Genomic DNA, 22,157 nt, shown 5'->3' on the forward strand with positions numbered 1-22,157 from the left:
TTGCATACAAGAAGTAAATACCTTCAGTGGTAGGTAGTGTTGTTTTTGTGTGAATAGATCGTATTAATTTATAGTGATTTGGGTCTCATCAAATTTGTGTATTTTACTTAACTATAAATATGATGCAAAATTAATTTTAGTGAAATTAAAAATAATTTTTCAAAAAAATATTGTATTTAAAAAAAAATTTGGAGTTTTTTTTTTTTGGTTTCTGGCTGGATTTTGTTGAGAAAAATGAAGGTAAAATAATTTAATTAATAAATTATCGATAAGTAGTAATTGTAGTAATAATTACATCTCATATCCGGCATATTTGGCATTTTGTGACTTTAAGGAGGATCCCTCACCAGTAATAGAAAAAAATAAATTAGTAGAAAATGTTCCAAATTTTTAGTATGTTGTAGTTAACGATACATATTATTAAATCCAAAAAAAATTTGGGTATCTTATCGATCAATTAAGAGAGTTTTTATTAATTAAAAATACACTAAATAACATACCATCCTCATATCATGCTATGTTATTTAGTGTATTTTTAATTAATTAATTACTCTCTTAATTTGCTTGAAATGATTTGGACCTCATTTTCAACTTTGATGATCAATTTTCTTTTAACTTCATGAATGTAGACGAAAAACAAGAATAAAATTTTTCGATATCTGCCTTGGTTTTTGAACTATCGAAAGCTAGGTATAATTAAAAACAAATTTCAATTTTCGATATTTTGAAAATTACTCCTGATATCGAAATATTGTATGTAAACATCCATTTACCATAAAACCAACATTAAATATATCTACTTTTGAAGTCATTTATTTATTTAAATAATCGGGCAATCCACCCTAAAATTTTCAGAATTTATTTAGACTCAGCCCAACTTCATATGAAAGAAAATTAAGCTTTTTATTTAAAATTGGTGTTCGTACACCCTTAAGTGGGTTAAATAAATCATTTTTAACCCTGAAAGATAGTTTTGGTCTCTTACAGGGGCGTAGCTACCGCCGTATCAGTCGTATCAATGATACGGAGCATCCGGGCTACAGAGGCCCATAACCTGTGTAATATGTAATTTGAATTGTTTGGGTAGCTCAATTTCTAGGAGGAAGTGAAAACTTATAACCAATCAATATTGATTTTAATTTAAAGCATGCATTTTTGTTTTTTTTTTGTGAAAAATTTTTACGCTTCAAGGCCCATTCAAAGAGAGCTTCACGCTACTGGTCTCTCTTATAAATTCTCTAATCAGAGAATTAAGGATGTTCATTTCTCACTTAAAATTAACTAAGCATAAAATTTTTTTATGAATGTCATTTATCATTAAAAAAAAAAAACAATTGAATTATTCATAACTCGCACATCACAAACATAATTTATAATTTAAAATAAATTAAGATTTTAATGACTTAATGTTTTATTAACCTATATTTTATGCTTTTTATATTTAATTACAATTTTATATAATTTCTTTTTAATTTTTCACTTTATATTTTCAATTAAAAATCTTAATCGAAATTACTTTTATATTAATATTATTAATTCGATTTTCCTAAATCGTACCAATACAAAATTATTAAAAACATATAAATTATGTTTATATGTAGAATTTTGATTAATTTTTTATACAATTTTTTATCCAATAAACAATTAAATTTATTTGTTTTTCCAAAACAAAAATTTTGATTTTTAAAATCAATATAGGTACCATTTTATGAAACCGATGGCAAAAATGCTACTTTTTGATAAACAACGAAAATATTAATAATAAAAATTATTATTTTGTCATTTTTAAAGTTAAGGTTGATTTTGTTGCGAAGGCGGGAATCGAACCCGCTACCCTAAGCATACCGTGGACGGAATTGGTTACGCCTTAACCAACTGAGCTAATAGGGCGACAACAAGTGAATTTATTTGCATAAATCTTAAAATTTTTTCAAGCATCTGTATTGATAATTAATACAATCTCTTTTGATAATTAATCAATTTTATTTTTAGAATTAAAATAAAATTGATTAATTAATTAATTACAAATCACTGTAGGTACACAGAGAGGTATTGAATATTATAAATAAATAAATAATAATAAAAATAAAAAAATATTTTTAATGATTAAATTCATGTTAAGAAAGTTGTTAAATTAAAAAACAGACATCTGTACAGGTTTGTTTCCAAGTTGTGTATTTATTGTTTGTGGTTTAATGTCACGAATTAATTTGGTATTTAAAATCTGATAATAAAAGATTATTGACTTCATTTTCTTTTTGTTATTTTAATTTTAATTACTTTTACAAGTTTAATTTTTTATATATTAAGTAAAAATTAAATTTATTATCACTTAGAAAGTAAGATGTACCTAGACATACTTACAAACACTACCGTTTTATTTTATACTAGCCAATATCCGTCCAATTCGCTGTTCATAGGGTGCTTATTATTGGTTTTTTGTAATTTTATATAAGGTGTTTACTTAAATTGGCTAGGTTTACGAAAAAAAGTTATTCTTTATAAAAATTCCCGCCTTCGAAAATATTAATAATCAGCTTTTCACTTTTGACATCGAATGTAATAATAATTAACAATTGCAAAAGAAGGGGACACCAGATTAAGCGATGCAGGGATAGTCTTGCGAGCCACTCATGAGGAATTTGGAAAAGTCGACTCGCCACTGATCGTAACAAGTGGAGGAATTTGGAGGAAGCTTTTGCTCTGCAGTGGGCTCGAAAAATGTGACCCACCACTTTGTATAACTGTGCAAAGTTTCAAATCAATACTGCTATAAATAATGAAAATATGAGGATGTCTTCATCTTAAATGCGGCACACTAATGACTGCTCTGCTTACAAAAGAATACTAATATGAATATCGAATGTCTCTTAATACAAAGATTGAAGCAGAATAAATGAATCATTCTGTACTTATGATGAATAATAATTTTTTTTTGCAAAATTATTTACATTTCTAGTTTACAATAAAAGTAGGTTTCAAATAGAAACAAGCACTTGATAAACATTAATGATTCTCTTATCATTGCTAATTGTAATGTCCGGGTACTACCTACACCGGTAGTGTGAATACTATTAGAGAACCATCTCCAAACATACAATGCTGGTACTCTGGAGATAGACAGGCATGCGGTGATTAATTCGATGACAACAAATCACGTATATTGTTCTATATTATTCTTGGAATTTAGAGATCTTATTCGTAATAAGAAGGAAAGTGAAATTAAGGTTGTTCAGTCGAGTATAATCGAATACTTACAGGTGTGCTCGGCTGAAACTCAATGTTAATGACTAGCTGTAGTTATACACAGTTTAGTTTATCACATGCCCTGCAAAAAATCCCAGTTATCAAAATAGGTTTGTCGTAACCTGATTCGATAAATTACGAAGCATCTTGCTATGGCAATGGCCTTACTTCTTTTCCTTTATCGACAGAGTAGCCCAGTTAAGTCTTTCTATGTTATACAGTGCCAGAGGCGAAGTATTCATAGACTATCTTTAATTGCAATCTTGACCCGTGAAGGGCCCAAAGTGGGGCTTAACTAACTGAGAAAATAGTCAGGCACCTCTCAGTAAAGCGAAGATTTCTGATTGAAAAACTGAACCATTGGAAAATAAACCAAAGAACAGAAACCAGTTGTGTCAGGCTACAACTTTATTTTAACTACTCATAAATAAAGCACAAGATTTTCCTCTCAACTTCATTAAAGTACTGTTCTTTTGTAGAACAGTAGATATCGGCATCTAATCTTCACTTGAAGGGCTTATCGTAGCTTGATTTGATAAAGTACGAAGCCTCTTGCTTTAAGAATGATTCGATCATTCTATCACTAGATTTTATTTTTCATATTTTCTCGATTCTTAAGGTAGTACAAGCACCAAGGCAAATTTAGACTTGTGGTTGAAATTATTTTTACCTTATTTTCAACTCTGATGATGAATTTTGTTATAACTTCATGAATGTAGAAGAAAAATAATTTTTTTTAAATTTCACCAACTAGTTTTAGAGGAATCTATGAAAACATATCATCAATTTACCGTTTTGCCGTAAAACCAATGTTAAAATTGGGCAACCGCCCCCTAAAATTTTCAGAATTGATTTAAGCTTATTCCAGTTACATATAAAAAAAAATCATACCTTTTATTCAAAATTGCCCTGACGCACGTATATCCTTAAGAAATAAAGTCGAATAATAAGATTTATAAGATTTGCTTCTCAATTTCATTGAAACAGTGATTACTCGTTTACTGAAACCTACAGCTATTCGCTGCGTGCGTGAGTTTACTTTCCATGGTAACGATACACTACTTTAATTATAGAATTGTATGGATGCATATATAATTGTATGGATTGCATTTAAGACTTACATTGAAAATTAAATATTATTGTCTCACAAATTTAAATAAATAATTATGATAATTTACATTTGAAAAATAATATTTGAGCAATTTGATTTCTTATTTTCACAATTTTTAATGCATTAAGTTTTATTAATTCGTGTTTTACAATAATTTTAATTTGACATTTTCTATAACATTAACATGTAAAGAACTGCAAATTAGTCATAACAGCCTCCTTTAACGCCAAAATTTTTCACTGGAAGCGCTGGCATCGATTTTATTGTCCCTACCATGACTACGCACACAACGAATATACATACTTTCGCAGTAAGGTATCTGTATCTAATCTTCGCATCTAAACTGTATCTTCCAAGGGAACGTTAAGAGAAAATTCAGTTTTTAAACCTGGCTCGATTGAAGCATTCAATTACCCAACTTATATAAAATCGAAAAAAAATAAAATAAATTGATATTCGCTTTTAAAAATGAAAGTTTTTTTTTTGCTTCAATTGATTGAATTCTAAATATTGATTGAAACAAATCGATCAATAAATCGATTTTACGGATAATATAAAACTTATTTATCCATATAAAATTAAATCATTAATTTTATATAATAATTAATAATAATTAGAGTGACTTATTTATGATATAGATGACTTATTAGGAATCATTAAAGGTTTGGCTTGAGTTACACATGTGTGATTCGCCACCCGCTTAAATAATAAACTGCAGTGACTCTAGCTAACAAGAAGTGACGACATATCAACTAAATAAATGAAAACCTACTTACCTAGTTGTATTATTCATTAATCAGTACTAAGTGTGTATGACTGTATGTGTTCTACTGATGAAGCTAACAAAATAAAAAACCCGGTTTTTTTTGCATTAACTAGCTTAAGTAAATATACAGGGTGGAACATTTATAGCTAGTAGCTTGTTTTGTAGTTCCAACCAATCAAAAAATAAGTTACAGGGTTTGATGGAGGATATCATGTTCTGACATCAGATTGGGTTTAGTTCTTTGGATTGATTTAATCGTCCATTTAGATCCTAAACAAGTGAAAACAAACAATTGACTGAGTTAATTGTTGAAATACCATGCATAGTCAGTGTTGATTTCTTTATCACATTACCCATACAAACATGTGACACATACATAACTGATAATCAAGTATAGTACATATTATAAAATTTCCGCCTAATTGACGCCCTCACGGGTAAACAGTGATGTTTACGAAAAAGTGTTTCAAACAAAAATTGCTTAATTTTTGATAAGGAACATTTTTTACATTTAAACTTTTGTTCTATCTCTAACGGTTTACAAGATGGGTCCTACGGAACCAAGACCCAATTGACCTATGATGCTCATTTACGAACTTGACCTCACTTTTTATGTCCTGAGTACGCTGTAAAAATTTCAGCTCGGAATCTTTTTTCGTTTTTTAGTTATCGTGTCCACAAACGGACGGACGAACGGACGGACAACCGGAAATGGACTAATTAGGTGATTTTATGAACACCTATGACAAAATTTTTTTCCTAGCATCATTATTTTTAAGCGTTACAAACTTGGGACTAAACTTAATATACTATGTATATTTCATATATACATGGTATAAAGAAACATGCTATTATTTTATTTAATCAAAAGAAAATACTCTGGGTTAGTAAGACACTAATAAGGTCATTCATCTGTGTTAGTAACTTTTAAGGCCAGATAAATTTTCAAGATCATTTGAAGATCAATATCGAATAGACTTGAAACTGATTTGAAACTAGAATTTCAAGTGAAAGTCATGGCCATAGGCGAATTTCGTCTATTGTTCTTGATAACTTTTGCCTAAAGCATTTTTCTGATACATTTTTAATTAACATTTCCTCGAAAGATTGCGATTTTCGAAAAAAAAAAAAAATTGAGTAAAAAATGTTAATTATTTTATGAGGATCAACTTTCTAATTTAAAGTGTTCTTCTATCTCGTACCGTTTGGGATCTAAGTAACTCGAAGAACTAACTCCAATTTGATATCAGAACATGATATCCCCCATCAATTTCTACAACTTTTGTTTAAGTTATTTTTTTTTGGGTTAACTATAAAACAACCTATTAGCCATTATTCGTTGTGTGCGTAGTCATGGTAGGGACAATAAAATCGATGCCATCGCTTCCAGTGAAAAATTTTGGCGTTAAAGTAGGCTGTTATTATTAATTTGCAGTTCTTTACATGTTAATGTTATAGAAAATGTCAAATTAAAATTATTGTAAAACACGAATTAATTAAACTTAATGCATTAAAAATTGTGAAAATAAGAAATCAAATTGCACAAATATTATTTTTTAAATGTAAATTATCATAATTATTTATTTAAATTTGTGAGACAATAATATTAAATTTTCAATGTAAGTCATAAATACAATCCATACAATTATATATGCATCCATACAATTCTATAATTAAAGTAGTGTATCGTTACCATGGAAACGAAACTCACGCACGGAGCGAATAGATTAAAGTGGTTCCACCCTGTATAAGTACGATACAATATACTTTACTTAGGAAACTACTTATGTTAAGTCCATTAAAAATATACACAAAAAATTCATTAAGCGAAAACGTTCAATTATTATTGTTTTGTTTTGATAAGCTTCTATGATTACCAAAATGGTTTGACCGGTTCACTAATCGTAACTTTACTTCAACATCGTCGATTTCTTTAAAGTTTAAACAACTATTTTTAGTCACTATTTTTGCATTAGTTTGCATAGTTTTTACAAGCAAGATTAAGATGCATGTAGTTTTCAAAAAAAATTTTAAAGTTTATACTTACTAAATTTACTATTCGCTCCGTGCGTAAGTTTCGTTTCCATGGTAACGGTATACTACTTTAATTATAGAACTGTATGGATGCATATATAATTGTATGGATTGCATTTATGACTTACATTGAAAATTTAATATTATTGTCTCACAAATTTAATTTACGATAATTTACATTTGAAAAATAATATTTGTGCAATTTGATTTCTTATTTTCACAATTTTAAATGCATTAAGTTTAATTAATTCGTGTTTTTCAATAATTTTAATTTGACATTTCTATAACATTAACATGTAAAGAATTGCAAATTAGTCATAACAGCCCCCTTTAACGCCAAAATTTTTCACTGGAAGCGCTGGCATCGATTTTATTGTCCCTTCCATGACTACGCACACAACGAATAAAGGCGATTCCATGAAAAAGTGTGCAATGAATGGAAAAAATTTAATTGTTTTTGATAGTAAGATGTCAACACATGTAGCACTTTTAGCTTTCAGTTTTTTATTCGCGCTCGATTGGAATAACTCAAGTTTTAATAGGAATATTTGAAAAAATCAAAAAGATTCTTAAACTAGAATTTACAATTTCGGGTTTTCTTTCGCTAAAAGCTCGCTTTCGACTTACAATCTAATAGCGGGTCGGACAAATCATAAAATTTAATACTTACAATCGTGCTAGCTTCGTTGCTATTACATAAAACGTATTTTTATGTTCATAACATTAAAATGCAGACTTATGGCTTTATTTGCTAATTTATGGACGTTTCAAACCAAGCGCTTTCCACTGACCTTATGCAATATCATTTTTGTTTCCAATTTTAACCATATCTTCAGTTTTATTGGTCGTATCAAGACGAATAAAAGAGATAAATATATGTTTTTTCAAGTCGAATAAAATGCTACTATAGTTTGCTAAATTGGTTCAATAGCTTAGGAGCTATGTACGTATAAACTATTAATTTGTTTATAACAAATTTTCCCGTACTCTCAGCGAATTCGGATTCAGCGGGTCAAAATACGTCGAAATACACTCCTTGTACAGCGAGACCTTTACAAAAAAAATCAGATTTTTATTTATATACATTGCCTTAATGTGCGATCAACCTTAACGTTAAAACAAACCCACATTATAATGTTTATATTTTTTTCTAACACGTACAAAAATGTGCTAATTATTTATAAACTAATTAATAACTATTATATTGATATTAATAATAATAAAAAAAACTAGATTGGAAATTGTAACAACTTTATTTGTAGTGAGCGCAACGCAACGACTATGATGATAATTGTCATTGTGTCATTGTCAAGTTTAATAATTTAAGTTTTTTTTTTTATTATAATTTTTTTTTAAAAAGGAAATCACCTGTATTTAATAACTCTAACATCAGAGTTACTTTACTTTAATTGTATAATACTTACACCATTATCTATAAACGTAATAATTATTTATTTATTTGTCCAAATAATATAATAATAATTATGTGATAATTATTTATAATCAATTCTTATACCATGTATATATGAAATATACATAGTATATTAAGTTTAGTCCTAAGTTTGTAACGCTTAAAAATAATGATGCTAGGAAAAAAATTTTGTCATAGGTGTTAATAAAATCACCTAATTAGTCCATTTCCGGTTGTCCATCCGTCTGTGGACACGATAACTCAAAAACGAAAAAAGATATCGAACTGAAATTTTTACAGCGTACTCAGGACGTAAAAAGTGAGGTCAAGTTCGTAAATGAGCATCATAGGTCAATTGGGTCTTGGGTCCGTAGGACCCATCTTGTAAACCGTTAGAGATAGAACAAAAGTTTAAATGTAAAAAATGTTCCTTATCAAAAATTAACTTTTGTTTGAAATATTTTTTCGTAAACATCACTGTTTACCCGTGAGGGCGCCAATTAGGCAGAAATTTTATAATATGTACTATACTTGATTATCAGTTATGTATGTGTCACATGTTTGTATGTGTAATGTGATTAAGAAATCAACACCGACTATGCATGATATTTCAACAATTAACTCAGTCAATTGTTTGTTTTCACTTGTTTTTTATACTAATTTGGATTTGTTTTACTTTAATCAATATAATAATGATAAAAGAGCTGGCAGCGTTACGAAATACTTCATTTTAAGAAGACTAGATTTTTTATATTATTTTAATTATTGAAGTTATAGGCTTTAACTACGTTTAGCAAGTAAAATTTTTTAATATTTGATGCCGGAATCGGGACTCGAAAAAATACATTATTTTGTGACTGTAATTTTAATTTATTTTAGTTTTATAATCAAAGAACGAAATTTTTCAGGCATAAATTCGGTTGCTATACAATCGTGCATCCCTCTTTAATAAACGCAAGATCTGCCTAATCAATACATAATTTTAATGTACGATCGAAGGTCGATTTTTGGCCGAAGTTGATCTAGAGATAATGATCTCTAGAAGTTGAATAAAGTAAAAAATTACCTTGAAATTTATTTCATAATAATAACACTAGGAACCTTCGGCTTTGGCCAAAAATCAGGCCAAAGCCGAAGCTTCGGTAGGACACTACCTAATTTCAATAAGAAAAGGGATATCCGAAATTCAGCCGTCTTAAAGTTGAGTCTAAACAACGTTGCGAGCTCCCGTACCATTAATACTTTAACATTTATGGCATTAATTATATTATTAATTCATAACTACTTTTTATGCTGTTCTAATTTTTTTAAATAAAAAAATTAAAGTAATTTAAAAATTATAAGGTGACTTCCCTGCGGAATTATTTTCTGTAACGAATTTCTTTAATTGTTCGTATAATAAGTAATAATTAAAGTTGCATCAATAATTAAAATTGCATTTAAACCGTGTAGCCAAAATGATAACTATTAAAGTACGAACACATTTAAATGTTTTCACTTGTTTCTGGCAAATAATTGTTCAAGCATCTCATTCCAGAATTTTACTTCAAGTCACGAAAAACGTTACAAAGGAGTACATTACTGTATTTCCCTATAATAAAATGTATAATAACCTGTCTTAAATTCATGACTTTAACATCGTTTTACACGGGAACCAAAAAACAAAACTCCATATTTTAGCTAGCTAACTTTCGTTATTACAGTAGAACCTTGATAAGTTAAAGTCCAAGGGAAACACAAAATATTTTAAGTTATAGAGGTTTAAAGTTATCAAGGGTCTATGTTAGGTAACGGTTAATATAGAGGTATGTACATGTTTCTATGTACCCTAGTTAATATAGAGGTATGTACATGTTTCTATGTAGTTACTGAGGGAATATACAGAGATTATTTATTTAAGTTATAGAGGTTGCGTATTTTAAGTTATAGAGGTTTTGGGCTCTGATGGGAAGGGAACATAGTATTTTTTGAAGTAACAGAGGTTTTTATGTTACCGAGGTTTCAGTTATCGAGGTTCTACTGTATATGAATATCTTTTACCAATTTTTGGAAAGTTTGTCATTAAAAAAGTGTGTATGTAATTTACGATAAACGGATATACTTTGATATTTTTATCCGGATACAAAAAGTATGATTCATTCTATCAACTGACAACCAAGTACTACTATCATGTAACACTTTAACGATATATTTTTAATAATTTCACCGCAGTTAATATATACGTCATTTTAAATCAGATTTTCTCTACTTTTAATATAAAATAAATACAGATTCTTCAACAGTGGCGTATTAAAGGGATGGCAAAGGAGCAGTTGTTGCCAACCGGGCCCTCGAAATAGAGCACCACGAGGAAGCCTGAAGTGCATTTACAAAGACTTAAAAAAGGGACGAAAAGGTAAATATTAACGAAGTCTAAAAAAAACGTCCCTTTTAACCGATATGGCCACTGCCCTTGTAGGGAAAAATTTTTTATACAACAGGGCCTGTCTTGGCGCAATAGTAGGTTGCCTAGACTCGGCCTAATAATACTGGGCCATGACTGGACCACTACTCAACTGACAAGTCTTGGTTTGCCAGTCTTGGACCAAGACTTAGCCAATGTATATTCAACAAGTCTTGGTTTGACAGTCTTGGACCAAGAGTTAGCCAATATGTAGTCGACAAAGCTTGTTTTACTACTCTTGGACCAAGACTCAGCCAATGTATAATCCCTTGGACCGTTTTCCCTAAGACCGTCATTGGTGTCCAATAAGTACGAGATCGACGGATTTTCTCAGAATAAGCAACAGTAATTCAAAAATATTTAGTAATCGGGGATCAAAACGACGAAGCCAAGTTCATAATAAAGTTAATCTTTAAAATCTAACAACTTTTCAAGAAAAAGAAATCTTTTTTTTGTCGTCCTTCTATTCTGTATAAATTGTTTTAATCGCTAGGTATTTTATACCATAAAAATGTTAAAATAAATTTCGATTTTTGCCCCAATTTCCTAAATCAGTTTTTTGTATTTTATAAGTACGTATTTCGACTACCAAGTAGTCATTATCAGTAAAAATTAGCTAGTCGTGATTACTCTTATTATGTATGTTACTCTTTGCTAATTTTATTTAAGTAAAACTAGATCTTTTAAGAAAACAAAAATCCAATTAAAAAAAAACTTAATATGAAGTAATTATAAAAAATTAGTCATATTTTAATGAGCCAGGTAATTAATGGTAAGCTACCTCATCTTAATTAGATTAAAGTAACACTAGTTAAGTATATGAGTATGTTATTTGATACTTCAAAAATTAAGTACTTGTTTAGCTTAGTTTAAAATAAGTATGCTAAGCTGAAAGTCCGGATGTTTATTGAATTTTATAATTGTACTTGGTTTGTTGTTATTTTTTTATTAATGCCCTAATAGTTAATTAGTCACTTTTAATTTTTTTTAATTAACTTGCTCAAATAATTTCTAGTCCAGAGAAATAAGACAATAAAAAGTCGATTTTCTTAAAAAATCTAAGTGAAGTTTTTTCACTGGGATTATCTTTATTTTAATGCAAGAAATAACCTATGAAAAATAAATGGTAAAATCATTTGCGTAAAAAAAAAATTATTCAAGGGCAAAGGTCGCAAAAATTGGTTTCTTTCAAGTATCTCGTAAACTATTAAGTTTACGGTAGTCTAACGAAGAGTTTTTTTAATATCCTAATTAAAAAGATAAAATATTCACGAAAATTTTCATTCGCCAAGACGGACAAAGTCAAAACACGATTAACTAGTATTTATTATTTTTAGTAATTAAATAGTTTTTTTAAATCAGATTACTAAGTGATGTTAGATGCGATATAAGTTTAAAAAAATTAATTTACAGATTAAAATTGTTAACTTCTGTTAAAAAAAAATATCGAATGGACTGTAAAATACAGTGTCCGACCAACCTTAATATATTAGGTATAGAAATTTATTAATAAAATTAATTAAATTTAAAATAAAAAATCCATTCTTATAGGGGGCTTTTTAATTTAAAATAAAATTAGTTTATATAGAAAAACCGCATTTTCCAATCAGAATTTACTGAATGTAATTTTAGTTCATTTATCTGTTTATATTATAAATGCAAAAGTAAGCATGTTTGTTTGTTTGTTTGTTACGCTTTCACGCTAAAACTAGCGAATGGTTTTTAATGAAACTATACAGCAATATAGCGCATACTTCAGAATAACACATTTGATATATAATTTATAAAATTATATTAATAAAAAAAATTAACAATTAATTTAATTTGACATTACCATAAATTACAGATTTCTGTAAAATTAGTCATTTGACATTACCATAAATTACAGATTTCTGTAAAAGTAGTCATTTGACATTACCATAAAGTAAAGATTTCTGTAAAAGTAGTCATTTGACATTACCATAAATTACAGATTTCTGTAAAAGTAGTCATTTGACACTACCATAAATTACAGATTTCTGTAAAAATAGTCAATATAAAATATTTCACGGACATCTTTTCTGATATACTCAATGAACAATTACGACTACTATACATTTAAAAAAAATAGAAAACCATACAAATATTTTTCCTGTGTAAAACAATCCTTACCATTATTTCGAGTGTTATAGAAAGGGAATAAGTGAGAGCATTCTTTAGCAAACTTTACTTTTAAACCCAGCGAAGCGGGTGGGTATCACTCTAGTTTTAAATAAATAAATTTATAAAATTATCTATTAGAAATTGATTTCATTTCATAGGTATACAAAAATACTTGAAGTATATTCAAAATAACTAGTTTAAAAAAAATTTATTTTAAAATAAAAAAAAAAAAAAACCATTATTATGATTAGGAGAAATTGTGTGGTGTACTTGCAATAAATTATTTATGAATTTTGGTCAATTTTTTATTGACAATACATACTCGTTTATTATTTCTTTACAAAACACGCATTATCATGACACACGGACAAGGTCATTAATTTTAAAATCTATGACTACTTTACTTATACCAATATGAGGATCGTTTTAGAATTTAGTTTTGTTTTTTTTTATTTGAAAACGACTTTCTATTTCAAAAATGAATTATTAATTTATAGTATCCTGTTATAAATTTTATAGAATGAAAAATGTTTTTTAATAATAGTGTTTATGTTATTTTAGTAGACGACTAATTAGTGAAACTCGTGCCTTAGTAATTAATTTGTACGCAATGCCACTGTAGGCACAGCGCAGCGCCCTGAAACACACTGTCCAAGTGAGTGCGATTTGTATATTTAGTCGAAAAATTTCAGTAGTAAGTCGGGTTTGATTCGTAAGGTTAGGTTAGGTTAGAGTGGCTGTTCTGGGGTGGGACATACTTAGACCATAGGATCTTTTGTGATAACGAAAAAGGGTTGGTCCATCCTCGGCTACTACTGCTTGAACAATTTGGAGCTGTTTAAGAACAGCAGAAGAGCTTTGACGTCGACGGACTCCAGGTCGGAGAGGTCGTCAAATTGAGGCTGGCTTAAGTAAGTCCATCTCCTCATGACAAGAGCTGGGAAGTGACAGAGAAGATAAGACATTGTCTCTTCCTCCTCACCACTGTGACAGCTCTTGCAGTAGTCGTGATACACTGCCATCCTTACTGGCAGGCCCAGGTTTTCAGCATGCCTGGAGCCCAACCAGTGTCCTTGATTCGTTAGAGCGACAGGAAATTTTGTAACCTTTTGCAATTCGCATGCATTTTATAATTTTAATTAAATTCACAATTCGGTTAATAGTGATGAAAATTATTCCAAACTTGTTATTTGGAGATTTTAGAGATCGCTGAACACGAATATCGCGTTAGAATTCATCTCCGAGGTACCTGGTGCCAAAGGTAAACGGTATCCCGAGTTTTCGGGAAATTTTTTTATATAATCATAATTTTGGGGTCGCTTAGCAGGTATATCGCAACAGAATTGATCCCCGAGGTACCTGGTGTCTAAGATACTTTGGGTACTCCGGACATCAGGTTCCTGGTCTCCGATCCTGTAGCGATAATCGTGTTCAGCGACCACTTTTTTGTTTATTTGATTTTCTCCAACTTTGTGTATGGAGTCTTAGCGGACATCCTGTTTGATATAGAAGAAATTTTTGTTGTCATAAAAAATAATTTTAAAGTGAAAAGAAATTTCTGGTAATTTAATATTAAATAATTAATTCCCATAAAGGGATATGCAAAAAAAGGAAATGAATAAATAGTTAATAAATTAAAATAAGTATCTTTATGAAAAAAAACACTTTCATTCGTTATTATCTTATGTTTGTTATTAGCAATCAATTTAGATTTCATATCTTTAGGGAATTATTTTTTAATTATATTCTAGAATAAAAAATTGAAATTATTTTATTTATAATCTAAAAGGAATTTTTATTTTAGATACTATTTTAAAATTTAATTATATAGTAACTTATTCGTTTTTATACCATGTATATATGAAATATACATAGTATATTAAGTTTAGTCCCAAGTTTGTAACGCTTAAAAATAATGATGCTAGGAAAAAAATTTTGTCATAGGTGTTCATAAAATCATCATAAAATCACCTAATTAGTCCATTTCCGGTTGTCCGTCCGTCCGTCCGTCTGTGGACACGATAACTTAAAAACGAAAAAAGATATCGAGCTGAAATTTTTACAGCGTACTCAGGATGTAAAAAGTGAGGTCAAGTTCGTAATTGAGCATCATAGGTCAACTGGGTCTTGGATCCGTAGGGCCCATCTTGTAAACCGTTAGAGATAGAACAAAAGTTTAAATATAAAAAATGTTCGTTATCAAAAATTAAACAACTTTTGTTTGAAACATTTTTTCGTAAACATCACTGTTTACCCGTGATGGCGCCAATTAGACGGAAATTTTATAATATATACTACACTTAGATTATCAGTTATGTATGTGTCACATGTTTGTATGTGTAATGTGATAAAGAAATCAACACTGACTATGCATGGTATTTCAACAATTAACTCAGTCAGTTGTTTGTTTTCACTTAGAATAGTTTTAGATACTATTTTTGAATTTAAATATATAGAAACATATTCGTTTTTAAATATTATTATTCTTTTCAATAAAAAAAGAATATTTTTTCGCTTATAAACCATATCAATCGGATTGTGATGAAATTTTGACAAGATCGTTTGAAAACGATTGTGAGAGTTTCTGGTCGAAAAATATCTCATTTACCCGTTCAAGCTCGCTTCAAAATAGACTCTACGCTCGAATGTATGGATAGTTTTTTGAATCACCACAATGTTTTACCATATTTTGCTTGTCTCTTTCCCAACAAAATGAAAAATTTTGATGAAGACTCTTGCGCGGAACATTTTGAACCATATTCAGCAATATTGCATGATGCTTTCCATGAAATCTGGGTCGATGAAGGTAAACTTATACTTAAAATGCATTGCTGAACTGGGCGTAAAAAATTCACTCGAAGCATTCGATATTTGCAAAGAAGATGCGCTTCGAAATGTCTACGAAATACTTCGAATTCAGGCAGTTTTACCTAACAGCGACGAATGAACACTACTTGTCAACTTTGCATTATCTCAAAACATACTTAAGATCGACAATGTCTGAAGATCGGCTAAACAGTTTTGCCTCGCTCAATATACATCACAGTTTAGAAGTCAATCAAATACGCACTCAAATAATGAGCAAATGTTTTACCCCCCCCCCCCTATTGGATGATTCTTACACTTCTTGCACATGGGTCTGAATCAAACACTCTTTTATTTGTGTCGATATTGCGAGATAGTAATAGAAATTCGCTAAAATTGAACCTAATTTTCGCTTGGCAAACTCTTGATTCTTCCTATTAAGGCACGTCTATTCTAGCGGTTATTTGGTAAGGAAACTATAAATTTGAGCTTTTTCCCCGGTGGATGGCGTCTACAGAATCTGCCAAATTCGAAAATAAATAAAATTATATGAAGATAGAAAAAGTTTCAACCACAAATATCATTTGAAAAATAAAAGTTATTTATATTTAAATCAAGCGTGAGCAAAATACTCATATAACGCAAATGCTAGCGGGTTTAATTACCATTCCATTACAAACAAGTATAAGAAGTGTTTAAAAAGATTTCTACTTATATTGGATCTGTTGAAAATAAGTTGCAGATACAATCAGTATGTACTTCTTTTAGATGACCCAGAAATAAATACACTTGCCTGACGTCTGACGTTGCCTAGATCCATTTAAACAACATTATTTTGTTTTATTATTTAAAATACTTTTCAAGGTTATTTTTATTTTAAATTATTGATCTTTATCAATAATTTATACAAGGTGATTCATTGTATGTATGTACAGTCAACAATCAACTTGTTATCTATTGATAATATCAGATAGAATCCGATTGTTTTTTATGGTAATTTCAAGAAGAGGGATTAGGTTAAAAAATAGTAGGTAGGGTCTGTTGTGATATCGAAAAAGGGTTGGTCCATCTATGGACACTGCTCCAAGAATTATTTGGAGCTGTTTAAGATCAGCAAGAGTGCTTTGACGTCAACAAACTTCAGATCGGAGAAGTAGTCAAAAAAATACTGGCTCAAGTGAATCCATCTCCTCATAGCAAGAGCTGGGCAGTGGCAGAGAAGATCAGACATCGTTTCTTCTTACTCTTCATTGTGACAGCGCCTGTAATAATCATGATACACTGTCAAGCCCAGGCGTCCTGTAGTAGTCAAAACAATGTTGCTAATAGAATCTCTTGGAAGTGATAAGGGTATGCAACACACATTACATTTATGCCTTATAAGTAGCCTACCATATACAATTATTGTACTATACCAGTTGTTAATGTATTATGGCTAATAGCTCGTTTTGTAATTAATAAATCAAAAAATAACTTTAAAAAAAATTGCAGAGTTTGATGGGGGACATTATCTTCTGATATCAGATTGGACGTAGTTCTGCGGAGTACCTTAATAGTTAATTTAGATCCTAAAAGGTACGAGATAGAATAACACTTTAAATTAGAAGGTTGATCCTCATAAAAAAACTAACATTTTTTGTCCAAAACTCTTTATCGTTAGCCTTCCGAGGAAATGCGACTTAGATTTGGAGCAATTTTGTATGAAATCTTTGGAGAGTTATCAAGGTAAATATTTTTAAGTTCAGGTAAATTTTCAAGATCATTTGAAGGCCAAGTAAAATGACCTTGCAACTAGAATTTCAGGTTAAAGTCATGGACACAATCGAATATCTTCTATTGCCCTTGACAACTACTTTGGCTTAAGATATAGCTCGCTTAAAGGTAGACAGCAGAGTACAATATTTTACTAACTAAAAGCAATAATAATTTGATATTCTGATCATTCGATAGCCAATCTATCAGTCCTCGGAATTCCCTAAGAGATTTCAGTTATTTCCAAGTATTCTGTAGTAATGAAATAATTTTTCGCTTTGTAAGCATTTTATTTAAAATATCCATGACACGTTTGGAGTATTTAATAACAATATGCGTATACGTAGAGATAACATGCGTGTCTGATTCTGATATATCTACTACACAGATTATATTCAAGCAGGTGAATAACCGGTAAACATGTAGAAATCAAATGAAAGAAAAATAGCAGTCTAATTGTATGCAGAAGTTAACAAAATTATTAAATAAATTACTTTAAAACAATTTTAAATATTTATAAATAATAAGTATACAAAATGCCGCAGCCGGTGATTTGATGTTCATATATAGCTTAATGTAATCCGGCTGTTGTGTAGTCAACTAGGCAATTTGTATGACGTGAATGCAGTAAAATACTATAAAAATATGGTAAAATCGTCAAAAACCAAAATGTTTTCTTTTTGAAAAACGCCGTAAAGTAATTTCTTCATGGTGAAAACTTTTTGGAAGCTCATTCATAAATTATTTTAAAACAATTTTAAATATGTATAAATAATAAGTATACAAGATGCCGCAGCCGGTGATTTTATGTTCCTAGCTTAATTGTATCCGGTTGTTGTGTAGTCAACTAGGCAATTTGTATAACGTAAATGTAGTAAAATACTATAAAAATATGGTAAAATCGTCAAAAACCAAAAGTTCAAGTCAAAAAAAGTTTTTTTATGTTTTCTTTTTGGAAGCTCATTCAGCCATTAATTTTTGTACAGTTAACATTATTGTAAGTTCTTCCATAAGATACTATGTTAAAAATCACAATTTGAAAATGAAATCATTCAAAATTTGAACCCGTAAGAGATCCCAAAACTTTGTTTATTGTGATCAACGAACTATCATTTGCCGTAACAAAAAAATGAACAATCTCTGTACTTGTTCAAATTTCCGGGCTACCTTAGACTTTGTGATATCTGTCAGAATTTGGCAGATACTTCGAACAGTATAGATTTAACGTACATGAAACTATCAATGTACAGTCCGCCACCAAATTAGCAACGAGTAACATACACAATAAGAGTAATTACGATTAGCTAATTCATACTGATGGTCGCATACTTGGTAGTCGAAACACTTATTTATATATTATAAAAAATTGACCCAGAAAATTGGGACAACAATCGAAATTTATTTTAAACAAAGTTAAATTAAACATAGTATTTTATAAGCCCGCATCGCTCTAAATAAATATCGTTGATTTTTCAACAAGTTTCAGCTAATACCTATTAACCAAATAATAATTATTTATTACAATTTATTATTAAATGCTTTATGATGTTCCCAAAATCCTTTCACCGATAAATTGTATATTATGATAGATAGATTAATGATAGTTATTAAAGTTATTTAGTTTTTTTTTCTATAATACTAAAATAACAGTTTTCACTTTGACCTATAACGACCTTGATCCATGCATGCATTCATTAAGAGTCATTTATACTGGACTAGATTAACTGGTCTTTAGTGTTTACTCTTTAATGTGGTTTTTAAAGAAATTTAAACATCTGGGAAAGTGAAAATGTAATCATTTAGGAAGTTTATAATCTATTAAATGAATTCTTATTTATATATTATTACTAGCTGATTCGAGCATATTATTACTAGCTGGTTCTCGAATCTCTGAGAACCTGGACCTATAATATCAATCCTTGCAAAGAAGTTACGGACTTTCTATTCGGCGTTTGGCCTCGATAGAACCCTACAGTTCCATCTGCTTAAAATAACAATTCTTACCCGGAGACGTTTTGACTTCGTTTTGTTTCCAAAGAAGGCATGGAGAACCTCTCGGTCTAGGGTCTAGGGACCCATTTTCGCACCTCTCGTATCTATTATTAGTATTATTAATATTATTATTCTTATTAATATTTTTATTTTTTTTTTGTTTCAGACAAATTGGATCTACTTTCTGGTAACAGTATACATTACAACTTACAATGTTAACGCTGACTACAGATACAAACTTCGAGGTCCACCTTTACCCCCAAGACCCCCTGCACCTCCAATGTTCCTCAAAAAATGGCACATGAATCCACGATTACCACCAATACGTGCCTACTACAATCGACCAATCGTAGCATTACCCGCATTTCCCATATACAAAGCACCAGGCCCCATAATCCCAAATAATATCCATCGTCCAAAAATCGTTCAACCACCATTAGTGATCCCAACAACCGTTTGGAAGTCACCAATCATTGACACCTACAAACCACCGATTGTGGCTAAACCACAATTTGTTCATGTAGCACCGCAACAAGCAAATCTTTTGCCAGAATATGAATATCATATTTCAAAACCGGAACCAATCGAAGCACCAATTCAACAGCCTCATACGATTAAACAAATCGATGAGAAAGGTCCAATTCACACAATACCAGCACCGAATCTAAGTTTGGCTGATAAACCAATTGTCGTCGCTGAATTACCACAAAATAATGTCGTTCAAACTATTCCATCACAAGCTTACCAAATATCCGCCGTTCATAATGATTTGAATGGTCAAATACAGTATCAAGTTCAGGAACCAATTCAAACTCATGGATTTGATCATCACGCTCATAAATACTATGCACCTGATCCAGATCCAAATGTTCCTGGACATCCAATTCCACCAGCCGTTGATCCATTCTCACAACCAAGTAACGGTAAACCCGGACCAAGTGATTTGTACACGGGCGCAGATCATCCAACAATTGAGGCACAACAACAATTAGCATCGCAAGAAATTCTACAACTTCTCCAAGGTTATCCTCAACAGCAACAGTTAGTTGATACGTATGGACTTCCGTTGGCACAACAGCCTCAATTGCAACAACATTTACTCCAGCAACAGGTTCAACCAAATCAACATGAAAACGTTCAAACACAAGGTAATACAGGAATATTGATTTTTTAAAAGAAAAACTGAAAATAGATTAAATCGATTTTCATGTCAACACATTCGTTTCCCAATATGTATCTTACAATTTGCTTATTTCAGGTCATGGTCAATTGTTTGTTCCTGAACCGAATTACTTCGCCCAACAACAACAAACCACACAAGTTCCACAACAATATGGACATCATGATTTCCGTCCCGAATATCAAACATTCAACTACGATGAGCAAACCAAGCAAAATAGTGTACCCAGTAGTAACGGTTTTGCATACTCCGAGCAAAACTTCAACCTAGAAACAGCTGGATCTAATCGTATACACTCAACAGCCACACGACATACTCAAGGATACGAACAAAATTACTTTCCACAAAATGTGGATCCCTTAGTCGCGTCAAACATTGTTGACACTGGTTACAATCAAAATATTAATTTAGCAAATGTCCCAGATTCGGCTTCGGTGTATGCACAAATGTTACAAAACACAAATAATGGAGGTCCCTTACATTATACGACATTGCCAAATCGTGAAACAGCCGAAACGTTAGCTTCGCTGCATCAATCGGGACAAATTTTATCCAAACATAATCACAATGACCAAGATAGTTCGTCGAGTAACGATAATAAAGAATATACACCAATGCGAATAGTTGTACCGGACGAAAATGAGGATCAAGATCAAAGTTTAGATGATGCTGAACCGCAAGCATCGAATACAAATGAAGTGATTCTACCGTTCGAGCAAAATGATCGAAATGATCATTCCTCGCAACAAGATAGCTCAAATCAAAATGAATCAAACACACATGATAATTACGATTATGAAGATTATAATCAAGAAAATGAGGAAAGTTTAGACGATGTGGATAATTTAACAGAAAAAGAGCATGAAAATAATGAGAAATTAACGTTTGGAGCACGAATACAAACGAAAAATAAAACATGAACACGGCAAAAACACTAAACGAGAAATTTTACTTAAGTTTTAGATAAATAGAAAATCAAAAAGTGCTTACAAAATTACTTAACGGCAATTCGATTCAAATATTAGAGGTTTTCGTAAGGCTGCTATTAGTTGTTAAAAAAGTTTTGGATCAATTCGCAAATGTTTCAGAGTTGTGTCACATCATATTAAAATGGCTTCGTACGAAAACTTTTAATTTCGTTTATTTTATTTATAGCCTACACGTATTTTTATACTTTTTTTTTAAATCGAAAATGGTTCAAGTGATATTTTAAAGAATGTGAAAATAAGTTCAAAAACTATTTATTTATTACAAATTTCTGAAATAGTTTTAAGA

The 22,157-nt window shown here is 30.3% G+C and overlaps 1 protein-coding gene across 1 annotated transcript; it reads left to right on the forward strand.

Moving 5' to 3' along the window:
- Window positions 1-219: 219 nt before the first annotated feature.
- Window positions 220-22,157, forward strand: LOC123290476 (TPR-containing protein DDB_G0280363-like). The gene is made up of 3 exons (XM_044870685.1): window positions 220-240; window positions 19,869-20,850; window positions 20,961-22,157. The coding sequence occupies exons 1-3, from the start codon at window positions 235-237 to the stop codon at window positions 21,800-21,802; spliced, it is 1,830 nt and encodes a 609-aa protein (XP_044726620.1). The 5' UTR covers window positions 220-234; the 3' UTR covers window positions 21,803-22,157.

Source organism: Chrysoperla carnea, chromosome 1, assembly GCF_905475395.1.
Source record: "Chrysoperla carnea chromosome 1, inChrCarn1.1, whole genome shotgun sequence".
Taxonomy (NCBI): domain Eukaryota; kingdom Metazoa; phylum Arthropoda; class Insecta; order Neuroptera; family Chrysopidae; genus Chrysoperla; species Chrysoperla carnea.

Bases quoted from the DNA above. Each gene is read 5' to 3' on its own strand.
- LOC123290476 (XM_044870685.1), top strand. The intron at 20,851-20,960 runs GTAATACAGGAA...TGCTTATTTCAG, and splicing joins TGAAAACGTTCAAACACAAG to GTCATGGTCAATTGTTTGTT.